This window comes from Astatotilapia calliptera, chromosome 12 (genome assembly GCF_964374335.1).
Source record: "Astatotilapia calliptera chromosome 12, fAstCal68.1, whole genome shotgun sequence".
Taxonomy (NCBI): Eukaryota; Metazoa; Chordata; class Actinopteri; order Cichliformes; family Cichlidae; genus Astatotilapia; species Astatotilapia calliptera.
In genome coordinates, this window is record NC_137433.1 from 19,962,590 (window position 1) to 19,988,341 (window position 25,752).

The following is a 25,752-nucleotide window of genomic DNA, read 5'->3' on the forward strand; positions in this document are numbered from 1 at the left end:
TGTCTAATGAATATTTTCGATTAAAAAAAAAACAGAGCCCAAACACTTTGCACACACTGAACGCCGCGGTCACTGTATTTGAATAAAAAACATAGCATTTCTTAGTTCACAGAGGTGTGTTTCTTTGACTTTGAATTCAACAGAGGGTGTAGTTTGGCTGAAGCACCAACAAGTATGTCTCCTGATCGTTTGTCACCAGCATGTGATAAATCCCTTCAGCTGCGAACTCACAAGTCTCACCAGTCTATGAACATCGTTGGCCTGAGGTACCTCTTTAATATCATGAGTTCAAAATTACTTTAAATAGTCAAAAATATTGCCAGTCTTCTCATACCTCTAAATACAATAATAATACCTACATTTAAATACCATAAGTTACAAAACAGGAGAATGAAAAGCTTCTTATCCACTACTGTACAAAGGCATTCATTAACAATAGCATTAATATTAAGGTATTCCATCTCTGTCACTCAACCATCAACGTTAAACCAGAAAAAAAAGTAACATTTCCCTTTACATGAGACTTATTCCAGTGTATTAACCTGCAGAAAGCTGCTGTGGTATTACTTAATACAAATCTAATACATAGAGGGAGTTATAACAGTGAAATAAAGCGCAAACAAGGTGCACTTTAGAAATGGAGTCAATTTTAAGGAAGCGAGTTTAAGGTACAGCTTTAGATTTTACCTGCATAAATGCTGCTGTATACAGTAAGTCTATATTTGGGTACAGAATGTGTAAAACTGTGTTTTTTAACACATTTAAAATGCACAGAAGAGTTTTTGTTGTTGCTGTTTTCAACCTACAGGCTGAACACTCATAGGTTAATACACAACAAAAAGCCACCCCAAGGCGTTACTGCATTTTGAGTCTTCCAGCCATTCATTTAAACGCAGTCATGAGTAGAAAGTTGTCTTGTACATTTCTATAATTATATCATCAGTGTTATATTCTGTGTAAAAAAAGAATAGAAACTGAGTGCAGTTCTGTATTCACCAGTGAGGAGTGAAAACCTGCGGCCAGTTTCACCGAGGGTGGAGATTTTACGAACACCAAGATGACACTCTAGAAGCCCTTCACGATGCACTACTTCGACCAGACAGGGCTGCCACACAGTTTTACGGTCAAAAGTAGTACACTTTCTGTTGGACAGGGGGAGACCAGCTTAGTTGCATTTGACCTATATCTGCATGAGTCCACTGAGTAAAGTACCTGATAGAGTCGGATAGAAGGTGTCGAAAAGAGCCTGTCTGGTATTGCTCAGTGTGAGAGTGTGTGTGTGTGTGTTAAGTGTCGGCGGCCTCATTGTCCACAATGTTTCGCTCCACACACGCACACACACACGCACACACACACACACACACACACACACACATATTATATACAAACACTTCTCCACTCATATGTGCTTGAAGGCACACATTATGTCAGGCCTTGTTCAGAAAAACACACCACACTGAGTTTGGCAGGAAGACAGGTCTGTGATGGTGGAAGCAGTCCGGATGCAGAAATCTTTCATGTTGAATATAACGTGGGCACACACACCCGAAACTTTCTGTGTGGCATGAACAACGCCTCTGGAAGATTTAGTAGTCGTCTATCGTATAGGAATTTAAACTGGCTGCGGACATACAGAAGTAAACCGAACTATATTTTTCCCAGGTTGGGATTTTGGGTGTGGGGAGGGGGTAGCTGTGATGTTACTCCAGACAAATAGGTAACACTGACTGATTTGTTGTATTGAGAGTCATCCTTTAATTCTCTTCTGGCAGCCCGAGCTCAAACATGGGGCTTCTCCGTTCAGTTCTCGTCTGTACAGTAAGTCACTTTGGATCAAAGCATCTGCTAGTTAGAGGACAATATTTTCGGGGGGATTTGGCAGCTTTGGCGCAGTTCTCTGAGTCTTAACAGCAATTATTTCCACATGACTTTCAACGCTCCCCTCCGGGGGAGCGGGGTGGGGGTGGGGGTGCAGTTTAGAGTGGAAGCGGGGGGAGGGGGGGTGACGGTGTGGTGTGATGCTGCAAGCTGTGGTGCAGCTCTCCCAGTCAAACAGTAGATGGCACTGAGGCACAGTTCTCAAGTTAACTCTTTGCGAAAGGGTGTGTGTGTGTGTGTGTGTGTGTGTGTGTGTGTGTGTGTGTGTGTGTGTGTGTGTGTGTGTGTGTGTGTGTGTGTGTGTGAGGGGGTAGGTTGGGGGGGGCAGGAACTACCAGTTCAGCCGATGTTATGCCTACACCAGCCCATCAGAAGGCAAGCTGAGGTAGACCCTGCATCGTCGCGAGCCACAGGAGCGCCTGCGGTTGGTAGGAACTGGATGCCTGCAAGGTAAAAAAAAACAGGGGAACAGCTGCCCTTTTTGACTGAAATATGAATGTGGGCAGTGTCTCATTTTAATCTGTGTGGGTTGTGAAGGGGAAAAGGGGGCATAGTGGGTAGGTGTCAGAGTAAGTTGTCATATGGCTCTGTCTGTGAAGTTTAGGTAACTTTGTCTTCTAGCTGGCCTCCTCTATGAGTCGAGCCAAGGTGTCTCTGAGCTCCGTCAGCTCAAAGATCTTGCCGTCCAGCAGCTCCAGCAGCGTCCGCAGGCTCTTCCTAAAGTTCTCCTGCTCCTCCTGGTTCTCTTCCAGCCTCTGCTCGGCACCCGCCAGCTGCTCCTCGAGCACGCGGCTGCGCAGCTCCGTCTCCTGCGCACAGTGAGATGATGTTGGCATGTTAGTTCATTAAGGTGGGGCGATTTTTTGGAGGATAGAAGATAGAGACCGTCCCACTCTTTTGACTCACCTCGAGTTTCTGGGTGAGTGTGTCTTTCTGCTCCATCAGGTCATTCATGTTTTCCAGTTCTTCTTTCAACTTTTCCATTTCCTGGGGGTGTAAGAAAAAAATTAAAGTGCTGTGTAAATTAAATTTAACGTGCATGAGCATTTTCATTTTAGGGAAAAATCACACAGACACACACCTCTTCTTTATCCCTTAGTGCAGTCTCTAGTTCTTCTATGGTTTGGTTGAGCTCAGTCTTCTGGGATTTAATCACTGGGGTTTGGTTGCTCTGGCATTCAAGTTCAGTCACCTGCAAGAATAAATTGTGGACATCATTATTCAGATCCAGAGAGGAACCGGTGTAACAGAAACAGGCTCTCTGTCTCATTCCCAGACGACCTCTTCCCTTTACTCTCCCGCATGCTTACACTCAACTCTCTTTTATTCTTTTTCCCTCTCATCCCAACTTCAGAGCACCCCCACCAAATGATCACCCCTTTTTAAATTGAAATGATTTAATCACACATGAAAACAAACAAGCATCCCTGTGGCCCCCCCATTCCTCGCTCACCCGCTTGTGTAGTCTCTCTGCCTCTTCCTGGTAGGCGGCCAGTTGCTGTTTCCACTGTTTGACGTTGGCAGTGGACTCCAGCAGAGCTGCCGTTAGCTTGGCATTGTTCCCCTTTAGTGCCTCCAGCTCAGCTTCCCAGTGTTTTGTCATGGCCGGGCTGCAGAACACAGGGAAACGCATGCTGTCAGTTCACCAACAGTGACATTAGACGATAAGTGCTCGTGTTTCCATGATAATGCATGGTGAAAATCCATCAATCCATCGAACAATAATGCAGATTATTATTAAAAAATACTTCATAGTTATCATTTTCTATTTTGTTAGATCATTTCATTGTACATCTAATAAGGTTTGCATCTCTCATTGTAATCCGTACTTTTATTGGGCTTCACTGAGCTGAGCACGATTACTTCAGTTTACCAAGAAGGTTACGTTTTTTTATTTGTCTGTTTGTGTGTAGACAAGATTACACAAAAACATCCAGGCCAATTTTCCTGAAAGTTGGAGGAGAGCGACAAATATTCACATTTTAAGGACCCTTTCGGGGCAAAGAGCAGGCCCACAGATTTTAGCCTGAAGATTTGGTTTAAAGTCCGACTAAGGGTTAAGATTAAGATTAGGATTAGGAATGTAGTAGCTCTGGTTAGGGTTAGAATAAATCCCCAGAAATGTAACTCAGTGCTCTGAATTGATAGAAACATGATTGGGTGTAAAGGAATGCATGTGCATGGTAATTTTCCCAAATAATTTGAGTTATTCTATAAAACTGCTATTAACTGTAATCTTACCAGCTAATCTGGTAAATTTGTTACTGTTAACACAACAGAGGGATATAATTTAACTAATGAAAATGGTCAGTATGATTTGTTTTGTGTTCACGTGACCATGAAACTGTATGTCACAGTATAAAATATAAATAATACCTTTTAGAAAGAATATTCCTAAATACACGAACATGAGATAACAGGGAACAACGACTGCAGTGGGCACTCAGGCTGGAGGTCAGCACTTCACGGGCAGTAGTTGTGAAAGCAGCTGTCTGACAGATGAGCTATAATCTGAGATTATATCCTTTAGACTGGCTGGAGCCTAATCTGGTCCAGCTACTCACAGAGTAGATGACGAAGTGATGTGACTGATTTTAAAGCACCAACAAAAAAATTATTTTTGTCCTTTTCATTCATAGGTTCAGAGTTGTATAGTATATATCTTATTATATATTACATATATATAATAAATGGGGAATAATATACTGTTTAAATATGTACAAACAGTATATTATACAAGCAAACAAAATAGAAAATAGGTGCAGAGTTTGTACAATTCTAAAAAGCCTGAAAGTCAATATTTGTTATGAAACACATTAATTCTTTAACATAGCCTGAACTCTCTCAGGCAAACTGTTGGGACATTTCATTAAGTAGTCTTCAGGAATATTTCTGCAGATTTTGGGAAAGATATTCAAAGCTCTTCTTTGCATGCTGGCTGTCTTTTGTTTAATTCTCTGTTCTCAGATGATCCCACACTGCTTCAGTAATGTTGAGGTCTGGGCACTGGGGAGGCCAATCTGATAGTGTTCCACTGTTTGTTTGGGTTTTTTGCTGTCAGCTAAGTTTTTAATGCATTTGCAGTGTTTTTCCACATTAAAAAGGGTATCGTATTATGTAAAAGATTCAAATCCTTTGTCATTCCAATGAATTTCATCAAGTTCTCCAACATCACTGGCTGAAACGCAGCCTAATGGCAGAGCTTCCACCATGTTTTACAGATGATTGTAGACACTCACTGTTGTACATCTCCTGACTTCCTCCATGCATACTGAAGATAATTTGAATCAAAATTTTAAAATTTAGATTCATCACTGCACAAGATCTGTTGCCACTGATTTTCAGTCCAGTTCTTGTGTAACTTGTCATACACTCAAAAAAAGGAAATTGGGTGGTTACATTTACAAGTTCACTTGTCATTTGAACAAAATTTTGTCAAGTTTTTATGGTGAACGCAATCAAATCATGTTGGATCTGCAACTTAATTTGTTCTTGTTCAGATGACATGATACAATCTAGGAAGTGTGGTTAGTTGCCTGCACTCACGAAATTCACAAGATCACATGAGATTTCAAACCACAGGAAAATCACTGGGGTTGTAAGAGGCAGACAACCATGACAACATAAATGCTGTTGCTATTTATTGTGGTTTAACCTGTCAAGGACAAAAACATAAAGAAAATTCTGCATCAAGCCTAATTTTCATACTTTTGTTATGTCTGGATTGACAGCTCAAGGGCATGGTGTTAGCGCTGTTGCTTCAGAGCACGAAGGTCCTGCGTTCAAATCCACAATCTGATCAAGTTTGCAATGGGTTCTCTGGTACTCTGGTTTCTTCTACAGTTAAAAGTCATGCAGTTATTAGGGTTAGGGTAACTGATGATTCTAAATTACCCAAAGGTGTTAATGTGACTGCAAATGGTTGTTTGTCTCTATGTGATAGACTGGTGACCTGTCCAGGATGTACCCTATCACTTCAGGGTTATGCCCTCTGCAGCCCAGATAAAGATACGAGGATGGATAGATTGGAAGTTGTTGTTGTAAATCCGGTGAATTTTTTGTTGAACATTATCTAATATGAACACAACATGTACTCAGTCTTTCCTGATCTTCCACTGAGACCATTTCTGATGAGGCTTCAGTAAACAGTCAGGCCTGTGTCAGATTTTTCCTGGACTTTTTTTTCTTTTCATATTTCTTTCGAACATGACTTTCAGACACAGATCATGTTCTGTAGATACTTTTTGTTTAGGCCTGTTACTTCTTTTGTTCTCCATTTGTCCTGGTTTCCCAAAGGTGCTTCTCAACATCCCAAGTTATTCTAAGGTTTTGGTTAAACAGCCTTGCGTTTAACCAAACTGTGTGATTTTTGGCATCTGTCATAGATTTTGCTACATATATGGAAACATATTATGTGTTTTTGTGACTGGGTGCTAGTAACAAAGTCCCTAAAGATACAATTTGAAATTGCTTCTGTTATGCATTGACACAACAATTCATTCTTTGGATAAGGTGGCTTTCTTTGCTCAAAAACCCTCAGGTATAAGAACTGGACTGGAAATGTCCAAAGAAAACAGCTTTGAAACACTTTCAGAAAGCCTGGTGAGCAAACTGCTCAGGACCGCTTAAAAAACACACACAAGAAAATCTGGCTCCTAGTGTATTAGTAAGTACAACTTTAGGGAGGGAAATGTTTCTTATGTGCTCTCCTGTTAGATCTGTACACTGCATACAGTATCTCTAGATTTATGTAACATCTATTCCCTGTCTCTCACATAATGTCTGACTTTGGCGCCATTAGATCTAAACTCTGTCGAGCACCTGCATCAAGTCAAGTATCCCTGAAAAAGGAACTCCTACTCCCACACATACTTCACTGTAATTTTTCACACTGGTGCAAACACAAAAGGAAGCTTAGCTCGCTCAAGGGGTGATGAGGGTCTGTATGATCCATAACAATGTTTTCAGTTCTGTTTTGTTCCACCCCCTCATTGACACACACACACACAAACTGTATAGCCCAACCGTATATGCTCACACACTGCCGCAGCACTCCACTTTTCCGTAACACCCACTCTGCGAAGAGTAAAAGCGAGAAAGCCCAGAAAGAATTCACTCAGGACTCCCACGGCGCCTTCACTTCTTACACAACAGCCACCCCCTCCGTGAGCGCAAGTGTGTCTGCATGTGTGACGCATAGGAGGGAGACGACACCTCATCCTACACATGCACATATTACCAGACACACAACCCCAACCCCCCAACTACACACACACACACATGCTCATACACAGATGGAGCAGAGCTGTCACCAAGGCATGCCTCCCCGCCAATGTATAAACCCCACGCTGCACCAGCTCGGAGAGCCAGAGTGCAGGCAAGACGTCAAGATGTGAAGACGGAGACAGACGGAGACAGCGAGGGAGAGCGACAAAGGGAGAACTGGAGAGTGCAAGATGTTTTGACACTGGTGTTCGTCGTCATTAAACGAGTCTGGCTCAGAGGTTTCAGGGGGGCACCTGAGCACTGTTCTGGCTGAGGATGGCAGGGCAGAGAGGAAAGTGTGTGTGAGACACAATGAGGGTAAGTTTAATACTGCTGTGCCACTGAACTACTATCATTTACATGTCAGAAATGTTAATAGAAATAGATGTTTTTCAGTTGGTGTCTCTTGATTTCTGGTGCTTTTAAAATATAAAAATGAATGTGATGTTAAAAAAATATCATTCCCTGTTTGTATCAGTTTGAAGTTGTAAATACGATGGAATTAACTCTTTTTTTTTCTTTGTGATGATATGTATCATTAAGGCAGCCATTAAAGGAGCAGATTTAATCCAGTCTCAGATTCACATTTTTATTTAACCAATTAAATTTTTTTATTAAATGTTATTTTTCCAGCAAAATTCTGAATGTTTTTTGTGTTTTGAAGATAATCTGTATACACTGCCAATACATCATGAGCATCAACACTCTGTTTTTTGCTTTGCTGCTTCACAATGTCGAGCGTCATCTCAATAAAGATACCGAACACAAAGCGTAAACTTATTTCTGCAGCTCTTATGTTTCTGGCGCGTCCTGCTGGTTGCCAGGTAGGTTCTTTCTCCTCGCACAGCCCTTCAAGAAGCGGGGAGGCTGAGCAGTTGCCATGGCAGCACAAGTGGAATGGAGACACTGGCACGGTCTCCTTTCATGCAAGCCTACCGCAAACCCACTGACAAACGCCTACATCCTCCGACATTAGAGCACCATTCACACACAGCACCAGCAGTCCCAACGAAAAAGGTCTTACAATATTCAGAAAACCATTCAAAGCGAGTCCGGTGCAGACCTGCCAAGCCACGCTCACGTCCAGATATAAAAACTCTCTCGTGGACCTGCTTTCTTTCATCCCTCCTCCCTCTGCCCTCTGCTCCCACACATGCCTGCCTACACAGCCCCGCTAAGCAACAGTGCGGTACTTACACATATACACTATGATCATCAACATCGTCATCAACAGATATACAGCCAAGAGTCAAGCCATCACAGAGGTCTCCACTCTTTTTGTACACTGACGCCTGAGTCTCCACAAATAGCATAGAAGTAAGCACATAAAATACACTAAAAAACACTGTATTCCTTTTTTGTCCCTTCTCCTTTTTGCTATCAACCAGCTGTCAAAAAACACTTTTTCACATCGGTTCGGGGAACAGTCCGATGATATAAGACTGGCAAAGTGTGAATCATCGAGAGACAGAAAAATGAAGGGTTACGTGGTAAAATATTTGGATGGCTCTTGCTTCTACCCTCACTGCATATGCCTCTGAGAAAACGTGAGACAGAGGTTCGCTTGTTACGTCCACAACTTGCCATCGCGAATGCAGAGAGTCGACCCCATCTCCCACGCATGCAGCATTAATAGACACATGAGCAGCAAGGCTGCAGCAGGCAGTGGGTGTCCTCTCTACATCCCGCTCTCACTTCACAGATCCGTGAAGCCTCACAGACATCATCGTGTGGTGGCAGGATTTTGTGAACATACACTTCTCAGACTTTCCCTCATTAATAAGTTCTTAATAAGTATTCTAAGTCTATTCAAGATCTCAAAATGTATGTTTAAAATATTAAAAAAGCTTCTCCAGTCATATGCCAGTATTTAAACAAATGAAAAAACAAAAGAATGATAATACATTAAGCGATTGATATTGATTGATATCTTTAATTAATAAGAATCGCAGCCAGAGAAATAACCAAAGTGGCACAAGTTACAGAGGTTTTACAAATAAAAAGACCCGTGTGTACAGTGGACTACAAGTGACATTGGATAACATTTCCTCTCCTCAGAAAAAAAGAAAACCACTCAGTTGAACAACTCAAACTGATTGCCCATTCCCGTCTGTTCAGTTTATTTATTGTGCTGAGAGTGTGTGTGCAGTTGGTGCTGTGCTGTTTAGGTATGAGTGACTCATGTACAGACTTTATACAAGCACCTCTCCCTCTCTGTCGTTCTCGCTATTCCCAGTTTCTGACACATACTCTCTGTCTCTGTCTGTCTGTCTTGCACTCTCTCTGCCTCCCACTACCCACAGTGTGTTATATAAGTCTTACATAAATGCTTCATCGACAACTTTCTGGCGATGAGCCTCGCACAACCGCACCTTTTCAGAAAGCCATTGTACACAACAAAAATATTTACACAACTCTTTAACCTCTGAATCTTACACAGTCTGGTGCATATGAACCAGGATTAACAATCACAAGCAACATGAGTTATCCATTTCAGAGGAATGTACACAACAGTACTGGTGCATGCATAGAGGTGACACCAACACCTACTCAGTCAAGAGATTTGAATTTGACATGATGTTATTGCATCGCAGTAGCATACACAAAATTAGAAATGTGCTTTTCTCACCGAGCATGCTCAGACTGAACAAAAATGAATAAGTGAAATTATTTCTCAGACCTGAGAAACACTCAAAGTTACATCGTTTGCTGGTCCAGTGTGTAAATATCATAATTCAAGAAGAACTCTTGCGCCCATATCACTGCATTCGTTCTTACTGGAGTTTTGGCGTGCTGGTTTAACCTTACTTTTTAAAAGTTGCTAAACAGGCAGTGCATCAGGTTTTTGGAAAGAGCACCCTCCCTGTTGCTGATCTGCAATCGGGCTCTTAATTTTTGAAAGCTTTGATCCTGAACATTTTTTTTCCTGTTCGTTTGTTTGTTTTGCGTAGTTATGGTGTCGCAGTAGTCAGGACTTGAACTGACATCCCTATCAGAAAGAGCAGACCCGACAAGTCTTAAACTGCTCCCTAGAGAGGAAAAACATGAGAGAGTAGCGGTGAATAGAAGGCGTTCACGACCATGCTGACATGCAACATATAAAGGTGAACACGCATAAAGAAGGGAGGTGCAGGCTACATGTCTGTGCCTCAGACAAACAGCAGACAAACCACCAATCATATTAATTTTGTTGTTTTAGCATTGTTTGTGTTAGATATGACTGTGACAGCAGTTGCATGCTCACGTCGTTACGACTGCGTTAATGTCACACATCATAATGTGGGATGTACCTGTGTGCAAAGGCCAGAGCGTTCTGCGCCGGCTCGGGACGGGCGTCTGAGTTGGGAGTCGTGTCACAGATTTCATCTGTGCCGTTGATGTTTTCCATGGGCGGAGTCACCGGGGTCAAAGGTGATGAGAGCTCGCCTGCCGGAGACTCCTGCATGTGGACACGGTGATTCAGCTGTTACTGTCAGTTAAACATAATAATCAAGCAGAACATGCAAACAGTGGTTGGATTTTCAAGACAAATAGCATTAGGTGTTTAAGAAAACTGGGTAATAGATAGTTATCATGAGCTTGTAACCCATCAAGTATTTTTCCCAATAAAATGACTCATTTATTCCTCTCATTTTAAGCACCGTAAGATAAGACGTCTTGGTTTTTTTCATACTAACAAGCTATAACCGAAAAAAAATAATTTTAAAAATTTTTAATAACTTGATTACATTTCTTTCGATAATTATTTAAACAGTTAATTGTTTCAGCTCCTTTCCACACATTCAAATAAACTATAGCTAATGCACAGTACTGTGCAAAGGTCTTAAGCCACCCCTCATTCATTTATGAGTTTGTAAAATTCTAACAAGCTTGAAAGTCAAAGTTAAAAGAAAATTGATCCCACACTGCTTCAGTAATTTTGATGTCTGCGGGCTGGGGAGACTCATAGTTTTATATTTTCATGCTGAAAAATGAAGCTGTTAACAATCAGATGTTTTCCAGATGGTACTGCATGGTGGATCGGTACCTGCTGGTCTGTTTTTGTGTTCAAAGTGCCATAATTTTTAACAAAATCTCAAACTCAATTGGATGAAATGCAGTCCCAAGACATGACAGAGCCTCCTCCATGTTTTACAGATGGCTGCAGACGCTCACTGTTGTACATCAGTGTAAAGTGGTTTAGCAATCAAAAAAGCATTCCTCTGGAATTGGTCAGTGAAAAAGTGTCCAAAGAAAGACTGAACTTCAAAGAAATCAGACTTTAGCGCAGTGCCCAATATAAAGCTTATATTACTAAAATCATATAAAAAGATAATAATGTCTGTGATATTATAAAATGACGACAAGATTTAAAAACAAAGCAATGATATTTTGAAAACAGGAGGCGCTCTCTCGCTGTCAAAGCTCTCACTACTGTGTCGCAAAAAATTTTGACATTCCTACAGGACATTAAATTAGCAGTCTATAGCACTGGGAAATTAGAGAATTACAGATTAATTCTTATCTTTATATCCCATACAACCCCAGGATTATACAAGAGACAAATGATTTGGCTGCTGCACTTACATAAAACAAAGCTATTAAGACTCAGGGCTTGGGCACAATACAGTAACACAATGACGCTGCCTGTACGCCTCTAATGGGCAAGAAGGAAGTGAGAGATAAGAGGAAGATTACGCCTGGTTTTACATTTTGTGCTCCGCATTCATTAGTATATGATTTAATATCTGTTCAAGATGCATTTCCACTGAGATTCGGCCTATTGGGACCAGCATATAGCAGTTAGCTCTATTCTCAGCTTGTTTCAGTAGAATAATTTGTGTCTCATGATTCGTTTTTATTTTACCTCATTTAGACGAGGTAAAGGAGAGGATCTAGAAGTTAGAATAAAAAGCCAGCAGGCATGTGGGTAAAACACCACCTTTCAGCAGGGACCCTGGTGTAGAGCTTCGCAGCCTCTAGCTGCAAGTGGTGCTGAGAGCTGCAAGTGCAGCCTTCAACCCCAGGTGAGGGAGCAGCTATTCTCCTGGCTTCATTAAAAGACTTCCTCACATGGTACTGTAGCGTTTTAACCTATGTGGGCTGCGGCACATATAGTAGGCTGCAGTACAGCGGGAGGCTGCTCCCCTAGCCTCCATAAGGAAAAAACATGAAGCCGGTTAACAGATTTTGGCACAGTTACGAATACTCTAAAACACTCTATTATTACTATTATTAGTATCATTTCCTCCACAAACTAAAGGCTAGCATACAGGCTAATTTTTCGCCACAATGAGCACAGTTTTTTTGTAATCTATGGCACGGATACATGTAGAAAAAATATGTACCACACTGGTAGCTTATGCCCACACACTATATATAAAATATGGATGTTACTGGTGGGTCAGAAAAGTGAAGCCAATACATTGACCTGCGACCATTCTAATGGCCAGCAGAGGGCGACTCTTTTGGCTGCAAAATTAATTCTATTTGTTCTGAAGCTTTGGCGGAAATAAACCTGCTTCTATATCCAGATAAATATTTTTCTGATGAGTTCATGGGATCGGTTGCTGTTATATTGACTTCTTAAATATAGCATTAGCTTAATTTTCTAATTAAGATAGCATTTAGAGAAAAAATAGACAATAAGAGTCTTCTTATTCCCACAGTGAGTGGTTTGCCCTGTCTCCATATGCCTTCCTTTGTCTCTTCTTTTTCCTCCATCTAGTCATGGTAGATGGATACCCCTCCATGAGTCTGGTTCCACTCGAGGTTTCTTCCTGTTAAAGGTGATTTTTTTCCTTCCCACTGTTGCCTAGCACTTGCTCACAGAGAATCGTCTGATTGTTAGTGTTTTCTCCATAATACTGTAGGGTCTTTACCCTGCGGTATAAAGAACCTTGAAGCAACTGTTGTTGTGATTTGTCGCTATACAGGGAGTGCAGAATTATTAGGCAAATGAGTATTTTGTCCACATCATCCTCTTCATGCATGTTGTCTTACTCCAAGCTGTATAGGCTCGAAAGCCTACTACCAATTAAGCATATTAGGTGATGTGCATCTCTGTAATGAGAAGGGGTGTGGTCTAATGACATCAACACCCTATATCAGGTGTGCATAATTATTAGGCAACGTCCTTTCCTTTGGCAAAATGGGTCAAAAGAAGGACTTGACAGGCTCAGAAAAGTCAAAAATAGTGAGATATCTTGCAGAGGGATGCAGCAGTCTCAAAATTGCAAAGCTTCTGAAGCGTGATCATCGAACAATCAAGCGTTTCATTCAAAATAGTCAACAGGGTCGCAAGAAGCGTGTGGAAAAACCAAGGCGCAAAATAACTGCCCATGAACTGAGAAAAGTCAAGCGTGCAGCTGCCAAGATGCCACTTGCCACCAGTTTGGTCATATTTCAGAGCTGCAACATCACTGGAGTGCCCAAAAGCACAAGGTGTGCAATACTCAGAGACATGGCCAAGGTAAGAAAGGCTGAAAGACGACCACCACTGAACAAGACACACAAGCTGAAACGTCAAGACTGGGCCAAGAATTATCTCAAGACTGGTTTTTCTAAGGTTTTATGGACTGATGAAATGAGAGTGAGTCTTGATGGGCCAGATGGATGGGCCCGTGGCTGGATTGGTAAAGGGCAGAGAGCTCCAGTCCGACTCAGACGCCAGCAAGGTGGAGGTGGAGTACTGGTTTGGGCTGGTATCATCAAAGATGAGCTTGTGGGGCCTTTTCGGGTTGAGGATGGAGTCAAGCTCAGCTCCCAGTCCTACTGCCAGTTTCTGGAAGACACCTTCTTCAAGCAGTGGTACAGGAAGAAGTCTGCATCCTTCAAGAAAAACATGATTTTCATGCAGGACAATGCTCCATCACATGCATCCAAGTACTCCACAGCGTGGCTGGCAAGAAAGGGTATAAAAGAAGAAAAACTAATGACATGGCCTCCTTGTTCACCTGATCTGAACCCCATTAAGAACCTGTGGTCCATCATCAAATGTGAGATTTACAAGGAGAGAAAACAGTACACCTCTCTGAACAGTGTCTGGGAGGCTGTGGTTGCTGCTGCACGCAATGTTGATGGTGAACAGATCAAAACACTGACAGAATCCATGGATGGCAGGCTTTTGAGTGTCCTTGCAAAGAAAGGTGGCTATATTGGTCGCGGATTTGTTTTTGTTTTGTTTTTGAATGCCAGAAATGTATATTTGTGAATGTGGAGATGTTATATTGGTTTCACTGGTAAAAAGAAATAATTGAAATGGGTATATATTTGTTTTTTGTTAAGTTGCCTAATAATTATGCACAGTAATAGTCACCTGCACACACAGATATCCCCCTAAAATAGCTAAAACTCAAAACAAACTAAAAACTACTTCCAAAAACATTCAGCTTTGATATTAATGAGTTTTTTGGGTTCATTGAGAACATGGTTGTTGTTCAATAATAAAATTATTCCTCAAAAATACAACTTGCCTAATAATTCTGCACTCCCTGTATAAATAAACTTCAACTTAAAGTTAATCGGGGGCATGGATACTTTAGCTGTGAAGTGCCCTTTTGTTTCTCATTCAAATCCACCCTCACCCGTGACATGTGTGACAACAAATTAAAATGGCCAGAACCATAATGCTTCAAAACTGGAGTCCATAAACCAATAGGAAATGAAATTTTAGCTACATCTGTCTAGGAACCACCTAACAACAGACTACCATGGGCATTTATATGTAAGTTTTGGGGGAGAGGTGTTGCTTGTTTGTTTTTATTTATTTATTCATTTATTTATTTTAGTTTTTTTACAGATAAAAATTGGTAAAATAAAATATAATTTAAGGTAAAATTATTGTTTTTCCTGCTTATAACTGTTTATTACTCAACATGACTGTGACAGTAGTCATGAGTAGTCGTGTAAGAGTACTGTGGTGGTGGTGTTGTGATTAAGTTAGGGCATACTGAACATACCTGAGAAGGAGATGTGGCCATGTCCATCTTTTCTTGACTCTTCTCCTTAGCGAGTCTTGCTGCTTCTTTATATTCTGCAAACTTCTCTGCAAACTGGACACAGAGGACAAGTGCGTGAGTGATTGTGTGCTGTACTTCCTACAATAATGTGGCTTAATCTGTGCAGTATGTATGCATCTGTATGTGCACAATATATCGACTTAAATGGACTGTGAGAGAAAGAAAGAGCTCAGTATGTATTAGTCCTGTGACGTATAGAGAGAAGCTGTTTCCATTAAAAAACTGCAGTTGCATTTGGAGAAGAATTACCCATAATTCCTCTGCAGAAATATGACCCAGCGGGGTCTCCAATGACAATCTTTCCATTGGACATGCACGCACATACTTAGAGCTAACCAAACTGTGCCATTTTCCTCTTAGACTTTTCCTGTAATGAGAAGTTGTCAGCGGCTGAAGTTGATCTCTTGGGTTATTTTGGTCGAGAGCAAAGATACATTCAGCCAGGCTGAAGCAGTAATGCGAGCTCAGCTGAGGGGCTTTGAGCAAATATAAACACTCTGGCACATACACACTAGCCCACCTCCCCAATGTCCCTTTAGGGTGTGGTTCATCACTGATGCGACTCCCACACTGATTTAGTATATACAGTACTGCAGAGGGCTGAGTGGTGAGGAAATCAAATTGACTCAGCTGAAGTCGGTCTTGTGTCCGCCATTAGTGGAGTTGCAATAAGTAACTCAATATCATTTTACTTCAGTGCAATATAATAGTCCTGGTTCTGTGCTTTAAATGCATAAGTTTAGTTTAAGTGCTTCAGGAGTTTTGGCACTGTGGTCATCTGAGAAGTGAATTAGATTATTTCTAATTTGAAACAAAGAAAATACTTCCACTTGGCTGGCAGGTATTTCTCAGAGAGTTCCTGTTCACAGTCTAACTGCCTGCAAGTCGGTTAAAGCACTGATGTTGAGCATTTGCAAGTAACTTGAGAAAAGTATGTTGTTGATCATCATCATTATTATTATTGTTACTTTTTCATCCTCTGTATTGAGGTTAGGTGTACCCTTCCTCTCGCCCTATAACAGACTGGACAGGGTCCAGTCACCCTGCAGCCCAGAATTAGGTAAGTGGAAACAAATGGCTGGATGGATGAACTGAACTGACTGTCCAGGTTATTGTAAGCTTTATTTATGTACAATGTCTTATTAAGATTATAAATTATACTTGCATAAACTCACGATAAGATTCAGTGGTACCAAGCAGTTGTCTTACTGTAATACAGCAACCGGCTACCTTACAGACACATAATTGGATAATTTGGTACCTGGCCACTGAGCAGAGTCCAGTTAGTGACAAACTGCTGTGCACAGCACCTTTAGTCCTTGCCGAAGTGCTCCATTTCCAAAGTAAACGTCAAATTAAGAGCATACGAGGCTGAGAAATCCAGAGTTTTGGCCCCTTTCTTAAGCCATGAGCCAAAAAAAGAGCCAAAAAGAGAACAGGTTATGTAGTTCTTCTCATGATAAATACATTGAAGCCAGTCGGTGTAAACCAGCATGTGAAATGCAAAGTGCACAACCACTGGATCCTATCTTTTCTGCTAACGGGAGTTTTATAATGACGAAGCATGAGCGAGAAATTTGTTTGAGGGATTTTGAGATGGAGGAAAAGAACACTTGACCTTCAGCAACCTTCAGGTCACATGACCACACCGCGTTATTGTGCGGTATAAAACAAGGAATGCTTATAAGTATTGTTAACAGCCTCGTTATCCTTGCCTTCCTGGCACAGACGACGTGTCTGTACTGCTGAGTTTGGTAGTAAAGTAACGTGTGTGTGTGTGTGTGTGTGTGTGTGTGTGTGTGTGTGTGTGTGTGTGTGTGTGTGTGTGTGTGTGTGTGTGTGTGTGTGTGTATATGTGTGTGTGTAGTGTTTGGGTGGATAGGGGTGGTACCTTGGATAGATGATGCTCAGTGGAGAATCCCAGTCCATAGACAGTGTTAGCTCGGCTGTCCGCCCACTGCCCAAATTTCTGTGAGGTCTTTGTGAACGTCATGTTGGGGCTGATGGTGCTGTTGATTATTGCCTGAAAATAAAAAGAGCAGACCCACTTAATATGCATCAAATTAACTGTGTGTATCGCGACAGGAGGTGTCAAATAGAGCGCTAGAAAGATTTAAAGTGAGAACGCTGGTGAAACTCTCCATTGTATGTATGTGGCACACACATTAGCTAAAAGCCTAGTTTCTTTATTTTTCTTATTTACATCTTGATCCAGAGTGACTCTGTTCGATTATATCCTGATACGTGCTCAGATGAACAGAATCAACTTTTTGGATCTTTGATTGTAAGTAACTAACTATTTCAGGTCTTTGTGAAGGTATCTTTGCTTTTCAAAATAAAATATCAAAGTGTTTCTTCAACTAATTCAATTTTTGACTATTTCACTTCTCAGTTTCTCTCATTTTATAGAACAAATAACTATTTGATTCTAAAAATACAACCTTTCGCATAATCTAAAGAAATACTGTGGTACTGTGTGCCTTATAGATCCCCTCTAGACCTAAATCTTTTTTTTTAAACAATAAAAAATATGAATGTGCAGTTCAGAACATGATGGTGACATGTCTTTGTTGTTGTTTTTTATTACTAGTACAGATAGCAGCTTCCATTTACAGACAATCCCACAAAGACTGAACGTGGCTTTTAACAAATACACTGATATTAATAACACTATTAATGACACTACAGTATCCAGGCATTTTAAATAGATTATTAAGATTCTTTAAGTGTTACTGTTTTCATCAGGAGTGACCAGGATTAGAAATGAGAAGATCAGAGGGAAAGCTCAGATTTAAAAGTTTGGAGACAATGTTAGAGAGGCAAAGTTGAGATGGTTTTTAACATGTGCATGAGGGATAGTGGATATATTGGATAAAGGGAGGACATTTAATGGATATAGTGAAAAAGGACACGCAGAGGGATGTGGAACAGAGGAGGATGCTAAGGATGGGGTGAAATGGAGGTAGATGATCTGCTGCGGCGACCTTTAAAGGATCCAGCCGAATGAAGACGATTGAGAAAAAAAATTTAAAATGATTGGTTTATAGAGATTCACATCTTCAATGGAAAACAAAGAGACTCAATGCAACAGAGGGATTGTCAAAGTCAGAAAATACTGAGAGACGGACTAGAGAAAAGAAAAAAAAACCCACCAAAAATCTTTAGCCTTTTCCTCCATTTTCCATGAACCAGAATTGAAGTGTACCTCTTTTACATAATTCAGCTGGCTTTGTTAAAAAACACTAATGTAGGACAAATTAATGGCTGATCAATTAGCAGTGTTGTGTAATGCTTGGCATTCTAGTTGGCATCAATGCACGATGCTTTATTAGTGAAGGGGAGAAGTCACTGAGTGTGTGTTACATAACAGTTGAACTTAGCTATCTATTTTGTGCTGGATGATATGAGACGATTGCTAAATTGACCGTGTTGAAGACCTGGCTTCTTTTCTGTATGTGTCTCCTTGTTTCTATTTCTTTTTCTCCTCACACTGTCATCTGTTTTTCTAATTTAGCTTCACCCCTCCTTTCTCCGTAACAGGCAGGGGGCGTGCATGTGTGCAGTGCCTATAAAGAGCTCCAATCTGCCCCAAGTCATGCAAAGCTAGGGCCAATCACATCAAGTGCCCCTCCTGGATATCTAACAAAAAGAATATTCTAAGATATAAGTATAGAAGTGCAGAAAGACACTAAAGAGCAGTTGCATGAGTGAAACATGAGCTGCCGGTCTCGGGACGTCCTACAAACCCTGAGCTCTCTTAAGAGGTGTTTGCACATTAGTTTCCAAATATAATAAATTATAAACACCATTAAAACTCAGTGAATTGCAGTGAAGCCTGTTTGATGAGTGATGAGGTAATTACACTGAAACATCTGGAACATCATAATAAAACCACACCAGTTGGCAAAAATGAAAAGCAGCCGGTGTTTCATATGCAAGATTTGGGGTAAGACGTGAATCAGCAACCCGGATGAGCCGCTCACCTTGGTGCCGTCCAGGCTGATGATGCGGTAGACGTTGCGCGTGCTGTCGTAGAAGTAGGAAACCGTGACGGCATGCTTGCTGGTGGGCAGCCAGTTCTTCTTAGTGTTGGGATCGATCTGGAAGACGTGAGCCCGCGTGCTGTAGATGGGCTGCTCCCTGAAGGGAACGAAGAAGAAGTGGTGAACCTCTTTGTGCCGCAACACCAACGTCTCACCAAACCCGCCGCCGGCAACGAAACCCCTGTTGCCCACAGGGGAGTCAGATCGCCTGGGTAAATGAACAACCAGCTCGCCATCCTCCATAGTTACACCACAGACACAGAGGCTGTCACCGAGTCACTACATACTCAGTGACTTGTATACGAATGAGAAGCTGGCTCAACTGAATTCAATCATACATGTTAAACCTAAACTTCCTCTCATATTGGATGTCTACCCAGAACACACTCTGTCCTTCTTTCTTTGCAAGACAGCACCCCGTCTCTGTGCTCTGATATGGGAATGCCTGCAGCACCAAGCGAGGGTCACACAGGAGGGAAGGAGAGGGTTTCAGGCTAAATATAGACAGTAGGCCACAGTTAACTAGCATAGACACACCCCACTGAGCTGCAGTTTCCACACACACAAACATACAAAAGCAACGACACAAACATGATGGGATTTTAAATCTGCATCCTTGTGTGTGTGCATGGAAGGGGTCTGCGTTTGTGTAGATCATCTCCACATGTCCAGCCCCCTATTACGGTTTTATCTGAGATGTCTTAATTCCTATTTGACCTCTGTGTGACGTTCAAGCCAGGGCTTAGATTAGCCCCTATTAGGGCTGAAAATTATATAACAGTCATTTAAAAAAAAAATATTTTTAGACAACCCATCACCCCTGTGCAACCTTCACCCTTCATTCACTTACCCCCTCCTCTCCCCTTTTGCTCCTACAGTGCCCTCGTATATTGCACCATTGTTGGGGCTTCTTGGGTAATATCTACAGTCAGTACACACACAAACTCAAAGTGCAGGGTGCTGAGGGAGATATTCTGGGCTGGCAGTGCTGGCAGAGAACGAGATAGAGAAGTGCTTACACTGCACTGTGGGGGTGATGGGGGACATCAAAGGCTTGCTGTATAAATGAATATTAAAATTCAACAGCAGCACCCCTCCTGTGTGTGATTAGCCAAGACTGGGAAAGACAGAAAAACACGAAGACAGGGGAAAGGAAGAGAAAAGGCAGAAAGGAGAATGATGGGGGGGGGGGGGGGGGGGGGGGAATGTGGAGTATAGGAAGTCAGGGAGTGAATCTGGGATGATTAATACCGCTCCACAAAGCTGCTTGTGGAGTGCTGTGCGCGAATTATCATAATCATCGACAGCAGTGTAAGTGGCGGTACTGTGAGTCATTTCAACTCTCTCCCAGCACACATCACACAACCACGGCCTGTCGGTATGATCCGTGCAATAGCCGCTTTGGCAACTCGCGTCGTTTTTCATTGCATAATTTGATGAAGCTGTGGCAAATTTTCCTCTCCTTGTCGTTTGATTGTGTGCGTGTGCGTGCCGAACACAGACTCGTTCTTGGGCTTTCATTTTTACATAAATGCCTTTGCCAAAGAGTTTTGTTCCAAAATGACACCCACTAGTTGTCAAGAAAGAAAGAAAAAACAGAACTCACTCCTACAATTGAACTTTTAAAAGAAAGCAAAATAAATGAGGGAATTTGATTGCAAAATGTGCATAAGAATCATTTCTCGAGTCTTCTGCCTTCCTTTAAAAGATGGCCCAGTCCATAATGGCTTCAGATTCATCATGCATTCCCCCATTGCAGTCCTTTTTGTTGTCTACAGTGCTCTGCCCTGAGCCAATAGCCTGGCATAGTTAGCAGTTATGGGATGGCATGAAGGTCAGTTCAGTACGTGCTGATCCTCTTGCACTCCAGCAATGAACTCTGTTTTATCAACAGGGGACACGCACTGAAAGAGCCTACAAAAGCTGCAAGGAAAGGTATGAGACCCTACCTACTTCCCATCACCGATGAACTAAGTAAATATATGCTATAGGGGGGGGGGCGCACTTCAGTGGGATGTGAGTGAGTGGGAAGGAAGAAAGTGTGGAGGAGGAAGAAAAACACAGAGGAAGAAGAAGAAGAGGAGGAGGAGAAGGAGGGGGCGTTTAGCATGCAGAGTACACTGCGTGACACAAGGGCAGGTGATGGAACATGAATGTTAAGACAGAGAGAAAGACGGGGTCGGCAGAATGACTGAGGGAGGAAGAGTGATAAAGTGAGAGAAGAAGGGAGGGATGAGGAAAATGTGGAGGAGGTGATAAATGTAGGAGAAGCTCGAGAACTGATAAATCCACTCATCTTCCAGTAGGAGAAGACAAGAAGAGTGGGAAGCTTTAACTGCAACACAGTGTGGCAGAAACGAGCATGCGAACCGACTGTGAGCTGCTCAAATCTGAGCAGCTCGGGAACACAACACAAGCACGCCAAAGTGTCAAGCGGCTTCACGAGTAGGTTGTGTGCCCGAGACACTCTGCTGACTTCATTGTATGTATTATCTCTCCATAACGATGGAGAGATAATACTTGTTCAGTTTTTAATACGGTATGAAATGAGACTTTAAAAGGGAGCTGGTGTTGTCATTCCCAGCTCCATAATCATCATAATCTTCTGGTACTATGCTAGAGGAGCTTTGCATGAGTCACAGCTCAAAATAATGCTCATTTATCTTGTGCAGGGCCTTCGGGTTACTCTCTATCTGAAACATGAAATGATCATATTGTGGCTGCCCCTTCTCTTTAACAGAGGGAGCCAAAAGCAGCAAAAAAAACTTCTGAATCTGCATTTTGAGCAGACTAAAGTCTGACGTCTTAGTTCACATGGATTATTTGCACATGTGCTGACTTCATTATTTGAGATTTTGGCCATATTTAATATGACCATCCATTATAACAGTAAAGAAGAAAAACCACAGTAAATCCCTTTAAATTACTGCCTCTCACATTTGACACATGAGTTTTTGAGACCTCTACATCATGGGTGTGATTTTTTTTTCTCTACAAAATGTAGCTGAAATTATAGAAAACAAAAATCAAATATGCAAACTGATATTTCTTTTTTTGTTTGTTTGTTTGAATTTGTCAGAAGGTTCAAAAATTAGAATTTTCTGGCAATAATTTCATGGTTCAGGCTTTACGGGGTTAATGCTGAGCAGTTTTCTAAGCATTTGATAAGGAACACGTTTCAGATTTGGCGTTTATAGAAGTCCTATCTACAAATTAATTGACGGGGGCAGGTCACCTACCCCAAGGGTGTTGTGAATTAAAGGGTGAATCCTATTCATACTACTATTTTGATAGTTCTGATTTTATTTTCACAAGTTTTGAGCTGTGTCTGCCTTCACTCCAGCACAATAGGAGTGAATAAAAATAGATCTGAAAAACATCTCCTAACAGAAGAAGCGTCTTTGTGAGGCTCAGTAATGCTCACTCCATTCTTGTGTGCAGATTTCACTGTAACTACTTCTAAATAGTAGAAAAATCTTTTCATGGCAATGAGTGCTACATTTGTGGATTGGGAATTTAAACACTGAATTGTACAAAATGTGACAAACTGGGGGGAAAAATAGGGGGTGAACCACTGCACCCTTTAAGATATGCCAAGCTATGGTGCACACCATGCGTATGAATGTACCAAATGTTCTGTGGTACATACACACATCTGGATTTCCGGGAGTGGAAAAAGGTGTTGCCTACACCGCCTCTTGTGCTTCAGGGGTTTGATGCACAGATGTGGGCACGGTTTCCAGTCTCAGCTCACACATTTAATAGCACAAAAGGCTGTGCTTTAGTTTCTACTCCAGTGTGTCCCCTTCAACTGTGCAGCTGCCCCTAGCTAGGCAAAAAGCTGAAACAGAAGCATAATAATGAGACAACCCCATCTCAAGAGATCTCACTTTCCCTTGCCACCTACACCCCATAGAAGATGTCCTGATTTCCAGCGTTTTCCATTATTTGAACAGAAAAGAGCTTGAGATGGAGTAGATCTTACTTAAGGTGGAGAGAGGTCTTAATGGGACAAGTCACTGTTGCGCCGTCTACTGGGAATAGTTGGGTTACCTAAAGTGTGTGTGTGTTTGCGCTTGTAAACACACATACTCTCTCTCTGTCTCTCTCACACACACAAACATGTGCAAACGAGCAAAGGCAAAGACAGAGAGAGAAACAAGTCTGTCTGTGCATCGATTGTATTTGCAAAAGGAAGTGAGTGAATACCAGAGAAGGTGTTGATAGACATCTCTAATGTTATCCTCTGTGCCATCACCATCGGCGCTGGGGGAAAGCTTGGAATAAAACCACTCGAGGCCGGAAGTTAAATATAACTTTATCTGTCTGTGTACTACACCCTATCTGAACCTATTCAGACTCTGCAAGCGGCGCGGTGCTTTTAATCCGAGTTTACAATTAGTCCAACTGCAGATCAATTGAGTCATTGAGTCAGTTGCATAACAGTAACTTAGTCACCAGTATGGCAGAGCCCGGTGGAGAGCTGAAGCTGAGTGGGACATGGCTGAATGATGTGCAGCCCACACTGTGGGAGGGCAGAGTGGGCGACTGTGAGGCCTCCAGAGTATTGTAAATAGTTAATGCAGGAGTTTTGGCTGATGCCTTAGAATCGCACTGTGGCCTGTGCCACATTGTTTACCCCCTGCTGTGCAATTAATCACAATGAACTGCGGGAGACAGCCGTTAATGAACGGCAGGCTTGGTGGGGGAAATGGACCGCTGAGCTCGGGGTTAGGGGACATGCAAATGAGCGGCGCTGTGTGCACACCAGGCGACTGTTTCACTGATGGAAGCCTGTTGTTGAGGATGTGCATGGCAGCGGTCACTGTGCTGCCATATAGAGACAGAAAGCCACCTTTTGTCATTACAGAGCCCAGTGCAGCATAGCTATATATGACAGCACCCAGCCTCTGACTGTTCAAACCCTTCTCTGGAGCAGGAACAGCATGTACAATTCATCACACTGTCTGTGACTGGGAGTATACAAGAACAAATGCTGCCCTTTAACATTATTTCTTTGAGAATTTCATAACTACCTATAATGAAGTAGGGGGGTAAACATAGGGACCTGGATAAAGCAGCTCATTTTCATACTGCGGTGTGTCTTTGTTATTCTTTAATTCTTTAAAGAATTAAAGAATAACAAAGAACTTAAACTTTGCTTTATTTTGGTAAACACAGCCAAAGCCCCTATAAGACCCATCGGTATAATCCCACTTTGGGAATGACTGCAGATTAACAGAGTATTTTGATCCTAAAAGTTTGAAGTTAGACTTAACTTCTGAATGAGGTTTGTGTTTAAGCATTATGTTTGTGTTTATTCTTCCTTTTTAAACACAGAAAACGGCAGGCCTGCTTCATGGAGGAAATGAATAAGTTGTCTCGTTACATGAATGCCTTGTTTAGTGTGCAGCACATCAAGGCCGTGAACAGAGCACCTCGTAATCACACGTCATACAGCCTTTTGAACATGCATCCACCACACGCTCTATTAAACGCCACGCAAGGCGTGTGATATAGAATTTGGGTACATTTTTACGCATAGTCTCCGGTCGTTATTTTTTTCCTGCTGTGTTTTCACGGCAGGCAAGTTCATACCCCGAGAGGCATCTGCAGCTGATGTAAAAACAGAAAACAAGGGAAGAAAACTACTCAGTCTGTGGGATAATAACCACACTTACCCCATTGTTGTGGCTGACATGAAACCTGACCGCTGAGCCTCTTTTCCCCCCTTTTATTTGGCTGTCAAAACCTCCCGAAATCTCTAGGATTGGCCGCTGCGTATGAAGGTCTTTTCACTACACGACAGCCTCCACAGTATCACCGTCGGTGCGTCTGCAGGAATTTGATGACAACTGCTCCATTCCCCCTTCCGCTGTCACCGCGTGAATTCACACATACATGTTGTTCTGCACATGGCACAGAAACCAGACCTCGTCCTCCTTCGGCGTTAAGCGCTTGGTGATGAAGCAGCAGTAGCAGCAGAAGCACTGTGGGAGATCCAGCAGCGCAGGGTCCAGTGGAGATCCGACAGGCGCCCTGCTGTTGTCGTGTAAATTACTGATCCTTACTGGAAAGGGTGGAGAAGCCCTGCTGCCTAAACTGGGAAAGACAACCCTCATTTAGCCAGTAGATAACGCGCAGCATCACACTGTCCACCCGCGTCTCTCTCCCCCCACCTCTCTCTCTCTGATATTACCACAGCCTCACGGGCTACACCCCCACTCTCCCGCCCAGACTATTCCACAGCATTTCCACTCACTCTTTATTAGTTGTGTATGTCCTAATCAAATCAAATCACGCGCTTCTTCAACACAAAATCAAAAGCATGTCTCTCTCTCTGATTCACCAAACTGACAAATTATCAGTCCTTATCAATATTTGTAATATTGGTTCCCATGAATTAAAACGTGCTGCTGTAGCTTTATTCGAGCTTTACTATTGATCCAAGCCCCCCACACCTCCCTCCCTGCCATAACCGCTCCACATCTGGCTGATGCTGATGCATCCGCTTCCCTCCTACTCAGTTCATGTCAGTATTGAACTGCCGACGTCACGACACCATC

At 42.2% G+C, this 25,752-nt stretch overlaps 1 protein-coding gene across 2 annotated transcripts; it reads right to left on the reverse strand.

The window, feature by feature from the left end:
• Nucleotides 1-52: 52 nt before the first annotated feature.
• Nucleotides 53-25,384, reverse strand: homer1b (homer scaffold protein 1b). 2 transcript variants are annotated; one of them, XM_026186477.2, is made up of 9 exons: nt 24,868-25,384; nt 19,127-19,283; nt 17,035-17,166; nt 15,084-15,176; nt 10,434-10,582; nt 3,332-3,488; nt 2,960-3,070; nt 2,785-2,865; nt 53-2,687 (listed from the first exon to the last, which is right to left on the reverse strand). In XM_026186477.2, exons 1-9 carry the CDS (start codon nt 24,885-24,887, stop codon nt 2,496-2,498), a joined length of 1,092 nt encoding a protein of 363 aa, XP_026042262.1. In that variant the 5' UTR covers nt 24,888-25,384; the 3' UTR covers nt 53-2,495. The 2 variants fall into 2 exon arrangements, with proteins under 2 accessions (XP_026042262.1, XP_026042261.1); XM_026186476.2 differs by lacking the exon at nt 24,868-25,384 and having other exon boundaries at nt 19,127-19,615.
• Nucleotides 25,385-25,752: the final 368 nt, after the last annotated feature.